The sequence below is a fragment of the Myxine glutinosa genome, chromosome 8 (genome assembly GCF_964187855.1).
Source record: "Myxine glutinosa chromosome 8, kmMyxGlut1.1, whole genome shotgun sequence".
NCBI classification, from domain to species: Eukaryota; Metazoa; Chordata; class Myxini; order Myxiniformes; family Myxinidae; genus Myxine; species Myxine glutinosa.
In genome coordinates, this window is record NC_136268.1 from 81723772 (window position 1) to 81741896 (window position 18125).

Genomic DNA, 18125 nt, shown 5'->3' on the forward strand with positions numbered 1-18125 from the left:
GTGTGTGTGTGTTTGTCTGTGACCGCTGTTTCTCGACAACTACCAGTCCGATATACTTGAAACTTGCCAGGTATATTGCTGGGGACCCGAGGATGTGCCTTTTCAAGGTTTGAAATTAATCGGAGAAGTAGTTACCGAGCTATGGCGATTTAGCCGTTCGCCGTTCGCTTTGGCTTTGCGAATGGACCAAACCATTTCATGTAAATAGAGGGGGGGGGGGGTTCTGTGGTCGTTGCGAATGGACCAAACCATTTCATGTAAATAGAGGGGGGGGGTTCTGTGGTCGTTGCGAATGGACCAAACCATTTCATGTAAATAGAGGGGGGGGGGGTTCTGTGGTCGTTACTGCCACGTGGTTTCAAAGTTTTTTTTGTTGTTGTTTGCACGCATGCTTTTTTGCACGCACGTACGGGCACCCACGTACGGGCACGTCCTAGTACAGGAAAATGTGAAAAAGTCATGGGGTGTGAATACTTTCTGAAGGCATTGTATATGTCAACTGCTTACAATTTGTTTCTGTGTGGTTCCATCATGAAAACGAAATCAGAGCAAAGTATAAATCTCAGGTTTTTATATTTTTTTATTTTAGGATTACCATGTTGGGAGGCTGGCAAGATGGCTAAGACGTACGCACACTCGCCTCGAAGCTGTCTTGCCTGGATTCGAATCCAGATCCAGCTATAAACTGTCATCCCGTGATCCCGGTGTTTCACAGGCACGGTGATTCATCAATGTGCGTGCCGTCCCTCGGATGGACGTTAAACCGGCATGCTTGTCATTCCTTGGTGGACGTTAAGCATCCCACGGTGTCCTTCGAGAAGAGTCGGCGAGCTATCATCAGCACCATGGCGACACGACCAGGACTGTAGCTTTGTTAATACTTCGGCAGCACCAACAATCTGCATGGAGGATGGCATAGGCCATGGAGCCATGGTACATGATGATGAATGTTGGCATGTATGCCCACTCAAGATCCATAATGCACAATGAGGCAAATGGCCTCCTGCATCAAGGTTATTCGGGTAAATTTTTACAAGTTGTTCATAATCGTTTTTCACATCAAACCGAGGTTTTTCCGATGTTTTTATTATTAAGTTCATTCGAATTTGATATTCATTCCGGCGGGAAATGACTCAGTTTTGAGATAGGACTTCTCCGCCACCCTCCACCCCCCATCCCCTCCGCCACCCTCCACCCCCCATCCCCTCCGCCATCCTCCACCCCCCATCCCCTCCGCCACGCCCACCCCCCATCCCCTCCGCCACGCCCACCCTCCACCCCCCATCCCCTCCGCCACGCCCACCCTCCACCCCCCATCCCCTCCGCCACGCCCACCCTCCACCCCCCATCCCCTCCGCCACGCCCACCCTCCACCCGTCATCCCCTCCACCCGTCATCCCCTCCGCCACGCCCACCCTCCACCCCCCATCCCCTCCGCCACGCCCACCCTCCACCCCCCATCCCCTCCGCCACCCTCCACCCCCTCCGCCACGCCCACCCTCCACCCCCCATCCCCTCCGCCACGCCCACCCTCCACCCCCCATCCCCTCCGCCACGCCCACCCTCCACCCCCCATCCCCTCCGCCACGCCCACCCTCCACCCGCCATTCCAATCATCAAAAATGATTTTGACCGAAATAAATATCAAATTTGAATGACTCTCATGTACGTAACCCTAAATCTAACCCTAACCCTAAATCTAACCCTAACCCTAAATCTAACCCTAACCACTAACCGGGAAGGCCGCTCATTGGCCGATATGATCACATGATGTATCGCTGCTCTATGATTGGCTCTTTCTCGTCGGAAGGAGGTAATTTCTATTCTTATTTTCTCCGTTAATAATTTTTTGCCGCGATATTACTCTTCATAAAAATTGTCAGAAATCACAAGATATAATCGATTCTGGGTATAAAAATTGTGCACGAATTTATGGGCAACTTGTAAAAAAAGACCGTTATTTGTGTATTATTATATTAACTCCTCTTCCACAACTTCCACGTCTCTGCCATGTGAGTATAGTTAGTTTGCACCAGCATGCAACTTTGCACGTACACTCAAATTCGTTGCTTATTGTAAAAAAACCAAAGTGTTGTTTAATGTTAGTGCAAGTCTTAATACTAATGAAATCGTTTAGTAATTTGAAACAAACCTTTTCCCCTCAAAGAACGGAAACGAGGAAGTGTTTGTGGATTGATCCCGGAAGTGATTTCTGGACGTCGAGCGGCGACTCGTATCGATTATCGAGTCTCGGCGGGAAAGGGAAGCTTGGGTTCAAGAGGGGATCGCGGACCGGTGAGCACCAAGAACACATGACAGAGAAAAGAAGAAGAAGCCTATGGTAATTGCTTGGGCGTCAATCGGTGGGAGGGACATGTCTAATGTGTCCCCCACATTTTGAAGGAGGGGGGCATGTCTCCCCCCCTTTTTGTAGGGGGGGGGGGAGGAGACAGCATATCGATCTTTGGCCGAAAAGCGAAATATGTGTAATGTGTATACAGGATGTTACTGTCAGTACAACACTCACAAAAAATTACGAAGCAGTTTTCCGTGCAATTGATGCGATTAATTAGTTGGCGAGTGCAATATGAATCCACAAAGTGCTGGATGTACTCGTTATTCGCCCAGAAATGCTTTTTTGTCATCGGCTTTTCTCCACCAATTAGAAGCAAGCTTTTATAAATTATCCCGAGTATTCGACACTGTAACAAAGGTCATGATTCGTGCTTTGGGGTGACATCGGTTTCAACTCATTTGCATACAAATGGTGCTTAGAACACGCCCACATAATGACCGTGTTTGGCCGACACGCACAGGTCGACCGGCCACGATGGTGGCCCGACGCACTTAATGGGTTAATGGGGTCTGGATGCTTTTCGGGAATGTTGTTGCCTGAATGCCGAACGGCCCGAACGTAATTATTATCATCTACGGTGACCTATCTATAGGGAAGTTGCATGTGACGTCATCATCTTAGTGACGTGACCGCTTGGGTGGCAAAACATTGCTTCTGCCACCATACGTAATGGCGGCAATTTGAAACTCGTCACATATAAATTGCCTCTTACACGATGGTAAAGAGTTGTTGTGCTGTCGGATGTACAGCCCGATTTCATAAGGGATCGGGCTTGTCATTCTACCGTTTTCCGGACGACACAACGCAAAACGGATTCATGGCTGCCTTGACTGCAGCTCCCAGGTGAGAATATGGCTCATGAGGTTGTTACCTTCGCTCGCGAAGCGAAAAGCAGGATTAGGCATTTGGTTACGTACATGTGGAGTGCGTATGGCGTACGTGTGGATTGTGTGTGGCATACTTGTGGAGTGTGTGTGGCGTACGTGTGGAGTATGTGTGGAGTGTGTGTGGCGTACTTGTGGTGTACATGTGGCGTACTTGTGGTGTACGTGTGGAGTGCGTATGGCGTACGTGTGGAGTGTGTGTGGCGTACTTGTGGTGTACTTGTGGTGTACGTGTGGAGTGCGTATGGCGTACGTGTGGCATACTTGTGGGTCTACAGGCAGATGACACAGCCTCAGTTTCTCGCAATACCGCGAAAACGCCTCAACGGGCAAGCTACGGGCGTAAACTGACAGGTCCGTCTGATCAAACGGCAGCTTTCCCGCCATGTTGTTTATGCCACCCAAGATGGCGGCCGGAACCGGTTGCCATGGACGACACTCACGCGATGCAAGGCCTCTATTGCATATCCGTCCATAGCACAGTCGGACTGGCACTTGAGAACGCTAGATGATGATAACACTTTTGAGGGATTGCCGATATCATCATCCTTGCCATCTTCATTATCATCATCCTTGCCATCTTCATTATCATCATCCTTTACATCATCATCGTCATCATTCTTGCCATCTTCATTGTCATCATTCTTATCATCATCCTTGCCATCTTCATTATCATCATCATTATCATCATCATTGTTAGTATTTCATTATCCATGGCATCATCATCATCATTATCATCATCCTTATCATCATAATCATCCTTGTCATCATAATCACCATCATCGTCATTCTTATCATCATCCTTGCCTGTCTAATTATGTCATCATAATCGTCATTGTCATCATTCTTATCATCCTTGCCATCTTCATTGTCATCATTCTTATCATCATCCTCGTCATCATCCTTGCCATCTTCATTGTCATCATAATTGTTAGTATCCTCGTCATTATCCATGGCATCATCATCATCCTTGTCATCATAATCAATATCATCATCATTATCATCATCATCATCTTCCTTGCCATCGGCATTGTCATCATCATTATCATCATCATCATCATCCTTGCCATCTTCATTGTCATCATTCTTATCATCATAAACAACATTGTCACCCTTGCCATCTTCATTGTCATCATCATTGTTGGTATCCTTGTAATTATCCATGGCATCATAATCATCATCCTTATCATCATAATCATCCTTGTCATCATAATCATCCTTGTCAGCATCATCATCATCATAATCCTTATTATCATCGTCCTTATCATCATCATAAACAACCTTGTCATCATCACCATCATCATTATCATTGTCATCATTCATGTCATCATCACCATAATCGTCCTTGTCATCATAATCGTCCTTGTTATAATCGTCATCGCCATCATCGTTATCATTGTCATCATTCCTCTCATCATCATCATCATAATCGTCCTTGTCATCATCATCATCATCGTCCTTGTCATCATCATCATAATTGTCATCATAATCATCCTTATCATAATCACCATCATCATCATCATCATCATCGTTTCCATCTTAATTGTCATCAGTCTTATCATCATCATCATCATAATCGTCATTGTCATCATCATCATCCTCGTCATTATCATCATCATCAACATCCTTGTCAGCATCATCCTTATCATCATCATCATAATCATCATTCATGTCATCATCACCATAATCGTCCTTGTTATAATCGTCATCGCCATCATCGTTATCATTGTCATCATTCATGTCATCATCATCATCATAATCGTCCTTGTCATCATCATCATAATCGTCCTTGTCATCATCATCATAATCGTCATCATAAAACATCCTTGTCAGCATAATCACCATCAACGTCATCATTCTTATCATCTTCATCATCATCATCATCCTTGCCAGCTTCATTGTGTTACGTGCTCCTCCCCGACCCCCTGGTCACGGTGCACCTCCGAGCCCCGAGAGGAGTCACGGCAGAAAAATGTGTTATTCTGTATGTCAAAGATCAATGGTGAAGCCACACCAATTGTTACCAACAAACAAATATTGTATTAAAATCACACAAGAATAACAGTACAACAATAATATGAATCAAAAGTACAATCAATATCCTATGATGGTGCCATCAGTTTTGTAATATATAACTCACTGTGCTCCAAGTGAGTGAAACAAGAACATCCCCAATGTCTCTAATCCCCGGCTTCAAGCCAAAGTCGATCTGCTCCAGCGATCGACAGATCAATGTCCAATCGAGACCAGAATCTCGTTGGGTTGGCAGTTACAGTCCTGCTGCCAAAGCTGTGCAAAGGCGCCCTCCAGGCGACTGGGAAATCACAAGGCGCCCTCCAGGCGACTGGGAAATCACACCCTCGGGTATGGACGTTCCGCGGCTCACAGTCGGCGAACCTCCGATTGACCTTCAAAATCCACGTTGCACACACACACACCAGATACGTCTGAATGTGGTGAGAACGGCATATGCGAAGCAAAGACCTTGCGCAAGGCGCAAAGCGCGCGAGTCAAAATGGCCGATGGCCCGGTCTCGTGGTGTAATGGCACGACGATGACGATGATTCTCTTCAGAATCCACCGTAAAACCTGACACGCAGGTTGATCTGTCACAGCGATAACAACTCTGTCGCAGGAATCCCTTTCCTGGGAAACCCAAAGTTCACTCGCGACTCTTGCTCGCCAACGTTCGCTCCGGACCGCAAAGCAACTATGCTTCTTGTCCGACTCCACTCGCTCCGCCTTCTTTTTCTCCTCATCCTCTTCGTCGTCCAGTTCCCGATCTGGTTTCCGGTTTCTTTTAACTCTAACTTTTTCACCTTTTGAAAACAGTTCATAAACAATAAACCTTTTGAAAACAATAATAGTACATGGAATCAAAAATGTTTACAGTGGATGAAAACCACCACAACGGAAGTGACGAATCCGTAACAATTGTCATCATTCTTATCATCATCCTTGCCATCTTCATTGTCATCATCCTTGCCATCTTCATTGTCATCATCATTGTTAGTATTCTTGTCATCCATGGCATTATCATCATCATCATCATCATCATCATCCTTATCATAATCATCCTTGTCATCATAATCATCATCATCATCATCATCATAATCGTCCTTGTCAGCATCATCCTTATCATCATCATAATCATCCTTGTTGTCATCGTCCTTATCATCGTCATAATCATCAATGTCATCATAATCACCATCATCATAAACAACCTTGTCATCATCACCATCATCATTATCATTGTCATCATTCATGTCATAATCACCATAATCGTCCTTGTTATAATCGTCATCGCCATTATCTTTATCATTGTCATCATTCATGTCATCATCATCATCATAATCGTCCTTGTCATCATCATAATCGTCCTTGTCATCATCATCATAATCGTCCTTGTCATCATCATAATCGGCCTTGTCATCATCATCATAATCGTCCAGTCATCATCATCATCATCATCTAGGCAATTTGGTGTATATCTGGTCAATGCATTTGGTCATTGGTTGTCCAATCTCAACCAAACTTATCAGGGGAACTGAACAGCCGTCATCTATTATATAATGCAAACTGTGGCGTCTGTCCGTGCGTTCGTCTGTCTCCTGTTTCCGGCGGCCGCTTCCCATGCTGTGAAAAGCTCAGCACGCAATGACAACATTCGACCAGAAGAAATGCATGATACCAAACGAGAAATTTTTTAAACGTATAAATACAGCATGAAATCCCAGTATGTTTATCGACAGTGACATTAAGATATGACCTGGGCTGTCAGGATGGCATAAAGGTGTGCATAAAGGTATGCACATTTGGCTCTAAGTTCGCTAGCCTGGGATCAAATCCCGAACCAGTTATAAAGTGTCATACCGGTGTTTCACAGGCAGGGTGATTCATCAGTGTCGTGTGTCATACCATCGATGGAACCCGACACAGCTCTTCTCTATGGCCAGCACCATCGCTCAGGCTTCGATTTTTTAAAGTATTGAATTGTGGGGGCTGCCACCTGGGGGGGGGTGGGGGGGGGGGTTATCCCCTGAAACTTGAGATCCTCACTCATCCATTATTTACCAACCAATTGCTGTGAAACTCAACACAGCCCTTCCACTCGATCGTCCACAGGATCATTGGGTCTTCAATTTCGATCAAGGGGCTACCAAGAGGGGTTCACCCAAATCAGCAACGGTCTAAACAACAACCTCAGGAAATGACCGTCAGCCCCCTCAGGGGAAGAGGGGGGGCTATTTTTTTAATTGATACATGAACTTAAACTTTGCCCGTCACTATAGGGATGGATACTATTGCTTGCTCTTTCTGTCTTAGAATAACTTTAGCAGCTTGGAGCAGCTGTACGGTACAGATGTACCGTACAGCTGCTGTTCTCAACACTTCCTCAGTTAATCGGATTTTACATGTTTTTACCCCTGTATGTTTGTTTGTCTGTGAACAGGATGTCTGAAAAAGTTATGGACGGATTCGGACAAAACTTGATGGACAGGTTGGGTGTGCGACGAGGTCGAATCGATTAGATTTTGGTGAAGATGCGAATATGGATCTGGATCGGAGATTTAAAAAAAAAAAAAATCTTTGTGATTCTGCAGTCCACACTATTGAGAAAGGGGGTCAAAAACGATGTAGAGCGATCGACGCCCTTGACTTTCAAAATGACATACAAATGCTAACGAGGCCTTTCATGCATGCGCTTTGTGTGCGTTTTCAGTGATTCGCCTCCACCAACTGTGACACTTTTAACCTGCTGTTGATAGTGCGAAATCTCATTCAAATAGTCTTCTTAACATAATTTTCAGGATTTAAACGACAGAGTGGCAATGAAGGAATGGTGAACCAAAATTGTTGTGTTCCTGGATGCAAGTATGACTCACAGAATTAGAGGAAATATCCGTGAATGAGATATGTGTGGAGTTCCTATCATTTCCTGTTTATTGAAGTGAGTGGGGGCAGTGGACAAACACACACACACACACACACACACACACACACACACACACACACACACACACACACACACACACACACACACACACTTAATTGTGCAGTATCGGCTGTTCCTAAACTTTAATATAATTTAAAGGATTGCTGTAAGTGATGTTAATTTCATAACATCCCTTATTTAACTTTATTTAAATTGCACACCTCAAAACGTAGTTTCCCGAATACCAAAAGTAAGAACCTTAACCCGTAAGCAATTGACTAGTTTCCCGGCTGTACGGATCATCAGAGCTGGGCACCATTCTTCCTCGAGGTTTCGGTCGTTTCAGCCGAGGACCTCTCCAAACGGCGGATCCACAACCTACACGACAAATCCACATCAATAGATGGTACATCAGTAGATGTTATGTCATACATTAATGTTACATCGTATCATTTCTGCGCGTATTGAATCGGAATTAATTACATATAAAACGAGAACGGCACTCGGTAGAGCACGTACCTCCGCCAGGCTGAACAGTTTCTTTTGTATCCCAATAATAGGCCGGATCTGGATTCAGACCTGAACCAAAATCGAATCGGCTTGTTCTTGTCACCTAACCAACTAGTCCACCTAGTTCAGTCATAAGTCATCCATAACTTTTTTAAATACCATGTTATATATCGCTTTTCGCCCGATCCCTCAATGGTGAAGAATCGCTTGAAAATTCAATAATTATCGTATCTGAATCCACATTCCGATCTTCACCAAAATCGAATCGATTCGTCCTGATCACACACCCAATCGGTCCACTAAGTTTTGGCCAAATCCTTCCATAACCTTTTGGGATATCGTGCTATGTATCGGTTTTAGCCCTATCACTCAATGGTGAAGAATCACTTAGAAATTAAATAATTCTCTTATCCGAATCCATATTCAGATCTTCACCAAAATCGAATTGATTAGTCCTTGTCACATACACAACATCTCCACCAACTTTCGTCCAAATCCGTCCATAACTTTTTGGGATATCATGCTATATATCGTTTTTGGCCCCATCTCCCAATGGTGAAGCATCACTTTAAAGATTTCACAAGCCGGATCCAGATCTTCACCAAAATGTAATCATTTTGTCCATGTCACATACACTACCTCTCTGCCAAATTTTGTCCCAATCCATCCACAACTTTTTGAGATATCTTGTTCACAGACAGACAGACAAACAAACAAATGAAAAATCGGTCAGAAACCGAAGACTTGCCGGAATGCACTTTTTTATCGGCCATTTTGGACAAATATGGCAGCCGAACCACGTGGCCGATGACGTCATCATTATTTGTTTTCTAAACTAATTTATTCCTTCATGATGCTCAAGAAATTTCATCTTCATCAGATGAAGTTTTGTACTTGTCGAATTATGACGTCATAATGGAGGCACCTATGACATCATCATTAACATATTTAATCCCCATGGAGAGTTCTTTACAATGAACCATGTCTCAATTTTTTCTATTCAGCACTTTCAGAGATATAGAGGTGCAAAGTTTTTCAGTTTTTCCAAGATGGCGGCCGAACTACGTGACCGATGATGTCATCATTTTTTTTTTCTCCACCAGTTTATGCCATCATGTCGCTCAAGAAATTGCATCTTGATTGGATGAAGTTTTGTACTTGTCGAATTATCAAATTATGACGTCATAATGGAGGCCTTGGGCCGAGAGTTAAAAATTTGGCACTGTCTATTCCAGGGCAAGACAAATATGTGTGTAAAGTTTGGCGATCCTACGTGCAACGGTGTAGACGTAGTGCTACGCACAGACAGACAGACAGACAGACAGACAGACAAACCAACTGATCAACATACTTGCCGGAATCTTTTCCGGCAAGTAATGAAAAATCACAGATAGCGTGACACTTGGCAATAGAGAACAAAGTTGAATGGCACTCAGTAGAGCATCCTTTTGACCTCAAAAATAATTGATGGTTGAATTCAGTGACCTGGTATGCAAATCGTCTTCAAATTTTAAGTTAATCGGATGAAAATTGACAATTTTAGAAATTTGGCATATGTTGACCTTTTGGCATATGTTGAGCTTTTGGCATATGTTGACCTTTTGGCATGTGTTGACCTTTTGGCCTATGTTGACCTCAAATATAGTTGTTGGTTGAGTTCAGTCGGCTGATATGCAAATTCTATTCAGATTTCAAGTCAATCAGATGAAAATTTAGAATTTTAGGAATTTCAAAGAAGTGGTTGACCTTTGGCCTATGTTGATCTCAAAAATAGTTGGTGGTTGAATTCATTTAGCTGATGTGAAAATCCTATTCAAATTTGGAAGTCGATCGGATGAAAATTGAGGATTTTAGAAATTTGAAAAAGTGGTTGACCTTTGGCCTCTGTTGACCTTTTGACCTATTGACCTCAAAAATATATACGATTTTGCCAGACCACAAACTCTACCGTTTGGTGTAGTTTTGTGAAGATCAGTTTAAAATTGTGACCTGTAGGCATGTATAATTGAGCAGACAGACAAACAAACACCCACACACGCACACAAAACGGAGTGATCAACATACTTGTCAAAAAAAAATTTTCTTGCCAAGTAACAAACAAAAAGACAAACAGTCGTGAAAACATAAGCTCCATCCACCTTTGGTGGCGGGGGTAATAACAGACACTGAAATGGCATTATTGCCACAAAATGTTGGTATATAATACATACACACACACACACACACACACACACACACACACACACACCACACTTCTCCTTTTATCAATCGATGCAAAAATCGAGTATAATTCGTCTTGTGGCCCCAGAACCAAACGAACAATACATTTATAACAGCCTTCACAGCTCTCACTTCACCCCCCTCACTCCCTCCACCCAAACATGATTAATAGGAATTATCGTTTTAAACTAATCCGTCATATTGATATAATTACATTATGATAAATATAATTACATTTACAAGCCCCAGATATGATCTTCATATTGTTGTTAAGAAGCAAACAAACCAGATACGATGTCTCCCTCATGGAAGTCTTCCTGCTACATCTCGCTTCCACATGATCGGATGAAAATTGAGGATTTTAGATACCAGCTGGCACAAGCTTTGTGCATTTTCACGTGGTGAAGATGTCCTTTGTCGAAGAATGCTATAAATGTCTTCTTTAAAAATAAAGAAATGAAATGGTAACATTAATTGGCTACGTGGGGGTTAAGAGATTGGTGGTTATTGTCTTGATTCACTTAAAATGTGGCGTGGTTGATAGCGCGCACATAGCTGCTGGGTTTCAGCGATGGCAGGATGTGTGTTTGTCTCTGTTTTGAGAAATGCACTACAACGCCAATTGCCGATGACGATTTTTGCATTTTTGATATCCCCTCTGATTCTGGTGAACTGCAGTCATATTCCACTTTTAAAAACTTGATGGAAAAGGAGGAAATATCTCAAATTGATCTGTATCCCTGACAACCCATATTTGTTTTGGGGCATGCAACGTACAGGGAGGTTTTCAGGTATGAATGATGCTTGACAGGATAATTGTCTGTGCACAACATGATAGTTACCCTCGCCAGAGGAGAGGGTATTGCATTTGAGTCCGTTTGTGTGTTTGTTTGATACTTGCCGGAAAAGATTCCGGCAAGTATGTTGGTTTGTCTGTTTGTCTGTCTGTTTGTCTGTGCGCAGTACTACGTCTACACTGTTGCACATAGAATCGCCAAACTTTACACACATATTTGTCTTGCCCTGGAATAGACTGTGCCCAATTTTTAACTCTCTGGGCCCAAGGCCTCCATTATGATGTCATAATTCGATAATTCGAATTGCCATCTTGGAAAATGATGTTCGGTCGCCATCTTGGAAAAACCGAAAAACTTTGCGCCTCTATATCTCCAAAAGTGCTGAATATAAAAAATTGAGACATGGCTCATTGTAAAGAACTTTCCATGGGGAATAAAATATGTTAATGATGATGTCATAGGTGCCTCCATTATGATGTCATAATTCGACAAGTACAAAACTTCATCCGATCAAGATGAAATTTCTTGAACGTCATGTAGGCATAAATTGGCGGAGAAAAAAATAATAATGATGACGTCATCGATCGCGTGGTTCGGCCGCCATATTTGTTTTCACACAAAAGCCTTAAAAACCACTGAAAATACATCCTGGCGAGGGTTTGCAATCTTGGATTGCTCTTTTTCTTGTTATAAATTATCATTGACTCCCATGTATTTTTCAAGTTTTTTTGCTGCCCTGAAGGCAACTGCAAACACACCATCGTCCTGTCCGCATTTTCGGAGGCGCCACTTGTGGTAAAGAGAAGTAACTGACAAAAAAAACAAAAAACTAAATTCCAGCAGGTGATTCAAAATTAGGGTTTGTTGATTAATCAAAAACCTTTTTCCTCTGAATAACAAAACAACACTTGGTTGCTAGCAGGGTGTAACAATACATATTCTGCGGCACATTTAGGAGCTTGTGTAGACAGTTTAAGATGTAAGAAATTCCAAAATCCAGGGTCATTTTGGTGTCCAAACCAGCAGATGATGTTTTAAGTCAAATTGACCCTCATAATTACGAAAATGGCTGTTCCCAAAACTTCTCTCAAATACCTGAAAATGGCAAATCAAAGATGGCCACCAAAAATCGTTTTTTATTCTGGATGAATAGCCCAACTCAGTGAGTGATTCTTGTTGAACTTCAAAAATTTGGATTCCGATCATTTCTGCTCACATCAAATCGGAATTATTTACATATAAAAAGCAGACACTCAAATGGCATTATTGACACAGAATGTTGGTATGTAATGTATTTTACATCAACACTGCCAAAAATAATTTTCCTTGTATGCATTATAATTATGATACGATTAACTAAACTGGCCTATTGCACCCTCCGAATCGGTGATTGGGCTTTTGTAATGGAATAAAGACTGTAATTACAATGAATATTTCCATGTGGGACAGACGCTCATCTCCCGATGGCTGCAGTCGTAGTTGGGGTGTATTTGGTGATAAAGATAAAAAACAAAAATTCAGGTTAATTTGATGGATAATCCATCAAATTAATTTGATGGATGGATAATATTATCATGAACAGAGTACCCGTCCTCCAGACAATGTTGTTCGAAGCGTACAACATGTTCTTCTGACACATCCATTTTTTTGGGTGATGTATCGGCAAAATACCACTGCCTCTATCGCTCCCGAAAATAAAATATAAACAACCCGGTTACGTACGTGAAGCAAAAACATATGTACTACTTTTGTGCATATATAATATAGCTCGGATAATTCCGATTGCACTGGCCAATAGGCTGACACCATAGGCCTGAAGCCTGAGGCCTATGATGATGATTATACATTTAAAATCAATTACCTCACCACCTGAATTTAAATTGAAAAAAGGGCTCAATTCGTTTTTAAACATCAATGGCATGAATCATCATGCCGAGTTTCAAAACAATCAGTTGAACCGCCTCATTGGAGTGGGAAAAAAACGTGAAAAATTGTTAATGGACTGCCTGACTGACATTAACTGCCTGACTGACATTGACTGACTGACTGACATTAACTGACTGAAGGGCATTGTTATGGTTTTTGCTAAAATTGTCAATTGCTAAAACTAAAACTAGTCAACTAAACCTAAAAAACTAAAACTAAAAAACTAAAACTAGTCAATTGCTAAAATCCTCAACTGTGCTAAAAAGACTGAAGGACATTGTTATGGTTTTAAGAGCTCGTCTACTGTGTCATCGACGAGCTAAAATGGACATATCAAAGTCAGCTGCTCACTGTTTTTGCTGTACTACACACGATGATCATGTTTACTCGGCACGTTCTGCATGTATTGTATCTTTCTTTCTAAAGGATTTGTGACGCTGCGATCAGACATATGTCTTGGCACGCCTTTTCTCTGGCAATGTACCTTTGAGAAGCATGGGCACAAGGTGAGTCATTTCAAAAATTATGATCAAATTGTTTACTATTACTGTACTGTTATACTGTGCATGCAGTGCAATTGTGTGGGAGAGTTCTTGAATTCATGCAGCTTATCTTTGGCTTGTGCAATGGGAGCTCACTTTTCCTTGCCAGCCCCGTCCATTCCAGAAGGAACAGGAGAGACTATTGCAGTGCCTGCCTATGTCTATTTGTCTGCACACAGACTTGAGTATAAATCGTTCATTCTTAGATCTACTGTAATCTAGATACCTCGGTGAAGCTCTTCGTTCTTCTTTTTCTTCTTTTGTATGCAGCACATGGCTGCTGGTTGCATCATTTGCTGGGGATGCAGCTGTGCCTCTCATGCAGTGCCCCCCTGTAGATTAGAGAAGGAATTTGGAATTTGGCCAGTGCTGGTGATAGCTCACCGACTCGTCGTGAATGACACAGTGGGATCTTTAATGTCCACCACTAAATTCTGGCAGACGTGTCACACAGTTTACTATCCCTCGAAGGACGGCTCACACAATGATGCCTCGACCTGCAAAACACCAGGGTGACAGTTTTTAGCTGGGCCAAAGTTTAAACCGAGGCTAGACAGCTCAGATGCGAGCACACATAACTAACTCTAGGCAATCCTGCCATCCTAAGTTCGGCATTGTCAAATGTTTAGCCTTGTTATTGCAGCTGTAAATATTATTATTTTCTGTTGTTTCTACTTCAAATATCAGTTTGATGTGTTCATTATTTTCATGAAAATGTTTGTGGAAATTATATCGTGATCGTGATCAACCCATGAAAATTGTACATGAAAAATATTAAATTACCAGCAAAATAAAACAAAATTAGAGCAAAATTTACAAATAACACTTCAAACATTATTATAGTTTGTAATAGATACCATGAATGAGTGGTTATTCTGAAGACCTGCCCTTGACATATCACGGGCCTTTGATACGGTCTGGCACCCAGCTCTGCTCACCAAACTCTCCTCCTATGGTATCCATGGAAATCTCCATGCATGGCTTGCGGACTTCCTCTCTGGTCGTAGTCAACGTGTGGCCCTGAATGGATTTCTCTCATCTCCCCTTCCTGTTCAGGCTGGAGTTCCCCAAGGAAGTGTGCTGGGCCCTGTGCTTTTTCTGGTCTTTATCAATGATCTCTCCGACTCTCTGGAAAATCCTCTCTATCTCTTTGCTGATGACTCCACTCTCTGCCGCTCCATTCCTCTTCCCTCAGATCGGCAGTCTGCAGCCTCCTCACTCTCTGAAGACCTGGACAAAATCACAGACTGGTCAAACAAGTGGAACATGTCTTTCAATCCTGACAAATCTCACTCTCTTACTATGTCTCTCCGAAAAGATCGACTGGTCAACCCTCCCATCTACTTTCTCAACAATCCTCTCCAAGAAGTTCTGTCGCTCAAGCTTTTGGGTCTCACTATCTGCCATGATCTTTCTTGGGAAAACCACATTTCCAAGCTGGCCTCCAAAGCCAGTCGCCGACTGGGCATCCTCCGTCGTGCGAAGTCCTTCCTCGGCACACCTGAGCTCCTCACCACATACAAGGCTTTCATCCGCAGCTCAATGGAATACTGTTCTCCCCTATGGGCTGGTGCTCCTACCTCACACCTGGCTCGGCTTCACGCTGTTGAATCCAAAGCTTTCAAAATCATTGGAATCTCCCGCGATGAAGCTATCTCTGAGGGCCTTTCACTCACTCACCGCAGGCAGGTAGGTGGTCTTTCTGTCTTCTACCGACTCCTCTCCGGCCTTGCTCCCCCAGCTCTCTCTGTGCTCTGTCCCCCAAATATTCCTACAGGTCGCACAAGATCTGCCAGCAACCCTCTGATGGTTAAACTGCCGAAATCTCGGCTCTCTGCTCGCCTTCACTCTTTCATTCCTCTTTTCTCCCGCCTCTGGAACAAACTCCCACACTCCCTTCAATCCCTCTCCTCCCTCCAGGTCTTTAAAACAGCTGTTCACCACCATCTCTTATCTTCCCCCATCCAAAACCTTGATCTTTTCTACCCCCACTAATTCACCCCAGATCCACCTTGTTTGAAATTCCAACTTCTTTCCTGGAAATCCTGGCAGTGTCCATATGTTTATACCTCTCCCACCCCCCCCCCCCTTTCACATGCCTCCCCCCCAAAGCCCTCTCCCTCCCACAGATCTCTCGATGTCTCCATGTCTCTCGGTCCCTGCTCTCAAATGTTGTGTTTGTGTCCTTCCCCCTCTCTCCCCATCTTGTCTACCGCTCCCGATGTTATTTGTTTTATGTGTCTGTTTGTCTTTCTGTGTGATTAATGTTCGCTCTTTCACGAGCCTCGATCTTGTACAAAAACAACAACAACAACAAAAAAAAAATAAACAAAAGACTGTAGAAGGTGCTAAAGCAATATTTGGTCTTCCACCTGGGATAATCAAGGTTTGAAAGCTCAGTCTTTTATTGTTTATGCTTTTTTATCCAGTTTGGGATAAAATTTGGGACAAAGTTTGGGACAAAATTTGGGACAAAAGTTTGGGACAAAATTAACCACTGATAATCAAAACTTAATTTATTTTTTCAATATCATTCTGAAATAAATCTTACAGAAAACTAGAGACTTCGTAGAACACCTTGCCCCCACATGGTCTTGAGAAACAAGGACAGCAAATTTGATTGGTTGTGACTCGTGATGAGGTAAAATGCCGTAATATTCTGTCCAAGTACTGCTAATAAAATGGAAGCGTTTTGAAAGTGCTAAAAAGGCGATTTGTGTTCTAGTGTTCAAGTATTTCATTAAATGGAAATAAAATTAAAATAATTTAAAGGTTGTAGAAATTTTGTTTTCAGAAGTTGATGACCGTTGCTCCGTTGATTGAGCATCTTTTATACCACTTAATTTAACACATTACATTAATTATGTATGCCTGTTGTTTGTGTTCTTTATGACATCCTTACAAACAGTACGTTTCCTGTTTGGAATGATTTTCAATTTAATTTGACTGACAGACTGACAGGCAGACAGAGTAAAAAACATTATCTCCTCTCTGCACATGCGTATTTGGGACAAATTCAGAGCCAAATTAGTGCTAAACTACACATCCGTTTTCCAATTAATGTTCCGATTCGTGTTCAAAATATAACATTCAATTAGAATTAAGTAGTTCCTCGATCATAAATTGACGTTTATAGACAGACACACAAAGTGAACTAATTGCTTAACCCCGCTTTTCGCTGTGTGTGCACGGGGTAATGAAAAATAATATTGTACACCCATATCTAAAAGGTGGCAGGCAGTTCTCTTCTACGAACCCTTAGACATTAGAGGAAAAAAGTGAGCAGAACTTATTGTTTTGTTCTATGAGTAAATGTTAGCCTAAAGTAAATACATTTCCCTTATAATGCCAGCTTGGTTTACCTAGGCTTGTACATTGTAGCCTTCTACATAATCGAGATATTTCAAAATTATATTCACCCTGCACATTCACCCAGATAAATTCACAAAATTATATTTTTGGCTGGAATTGAGCTGTCTTTTATTTTATTAAAAATTGTTCTGCATAATATTCTTGATCTGAGATGTTTCCTCTGGAATTTGGAATGTCAAAATATGTTATAGTCGATACACAAAACTTTCTCGAACATAATCTAAATTGATATTGCGTATGATTAAGATAACCATATTTCTGTCTGAAAGGCAAATTTTAGTGAAAATGCTATTTTGATATGGAAAATTTAAGTGATAAAACATTTTCTCTCTTGATATTTCTTTTTCAGAACACCTCCTCAAGGGAAAAAGAGAAGAAAGGGTAGCCCAGTATCACCAACCAAGCGGCGACAGATTGCTGATAAGGCTCCGGATGCACACCAGACTCCAACTGTCTCTTTCAGACAGTCATCTCTGCGGCATTGGACTCTTAATAAACATGCATCAGCAGAAATCTCGGTAGATGCACACATTCAAAATGTTGCTGCTTATGCGCTTTTCTAGTACTGTATCAATACAGTTA

General features: G+C 42.3%; 1 protein-coding gene across 5 annotated transcripts in view; it reads left to right on the forward strand.

Moving 5' to 3' along the window:
• Positions 1-2178: 2178 nt before the first annotated feature.
• Positions 2179-18125, forward strand: part of LOC137432632 (uncharacterized) — a 34324-nt gene continuing 18377 nt past the window's right edge. For 3 of the 5 annotated variants that reach the window (XM_068124713.2, XM_068124715.2, XM_078783435.1), the window contains exons 1-3: positions 2179-2341; positions 14056-14135; positions 17893-18061. In XM_068124713.2, the coding sequence (XP_067980814.2) occupies positions 14125-14135; positions 17893-18061 (180 nt within the window). In that variant the 5' untranslated portion in view covers positions 2179-2341; positions 14056-14124. The remainder of the gene's footprint in view (positions 2342-14055; positions 14136-17892; positions 18062-18125) is intronic. The other 2 variants (XM_078783434.1, XM_068124714.2) reach the window with 2 other exon arrangements.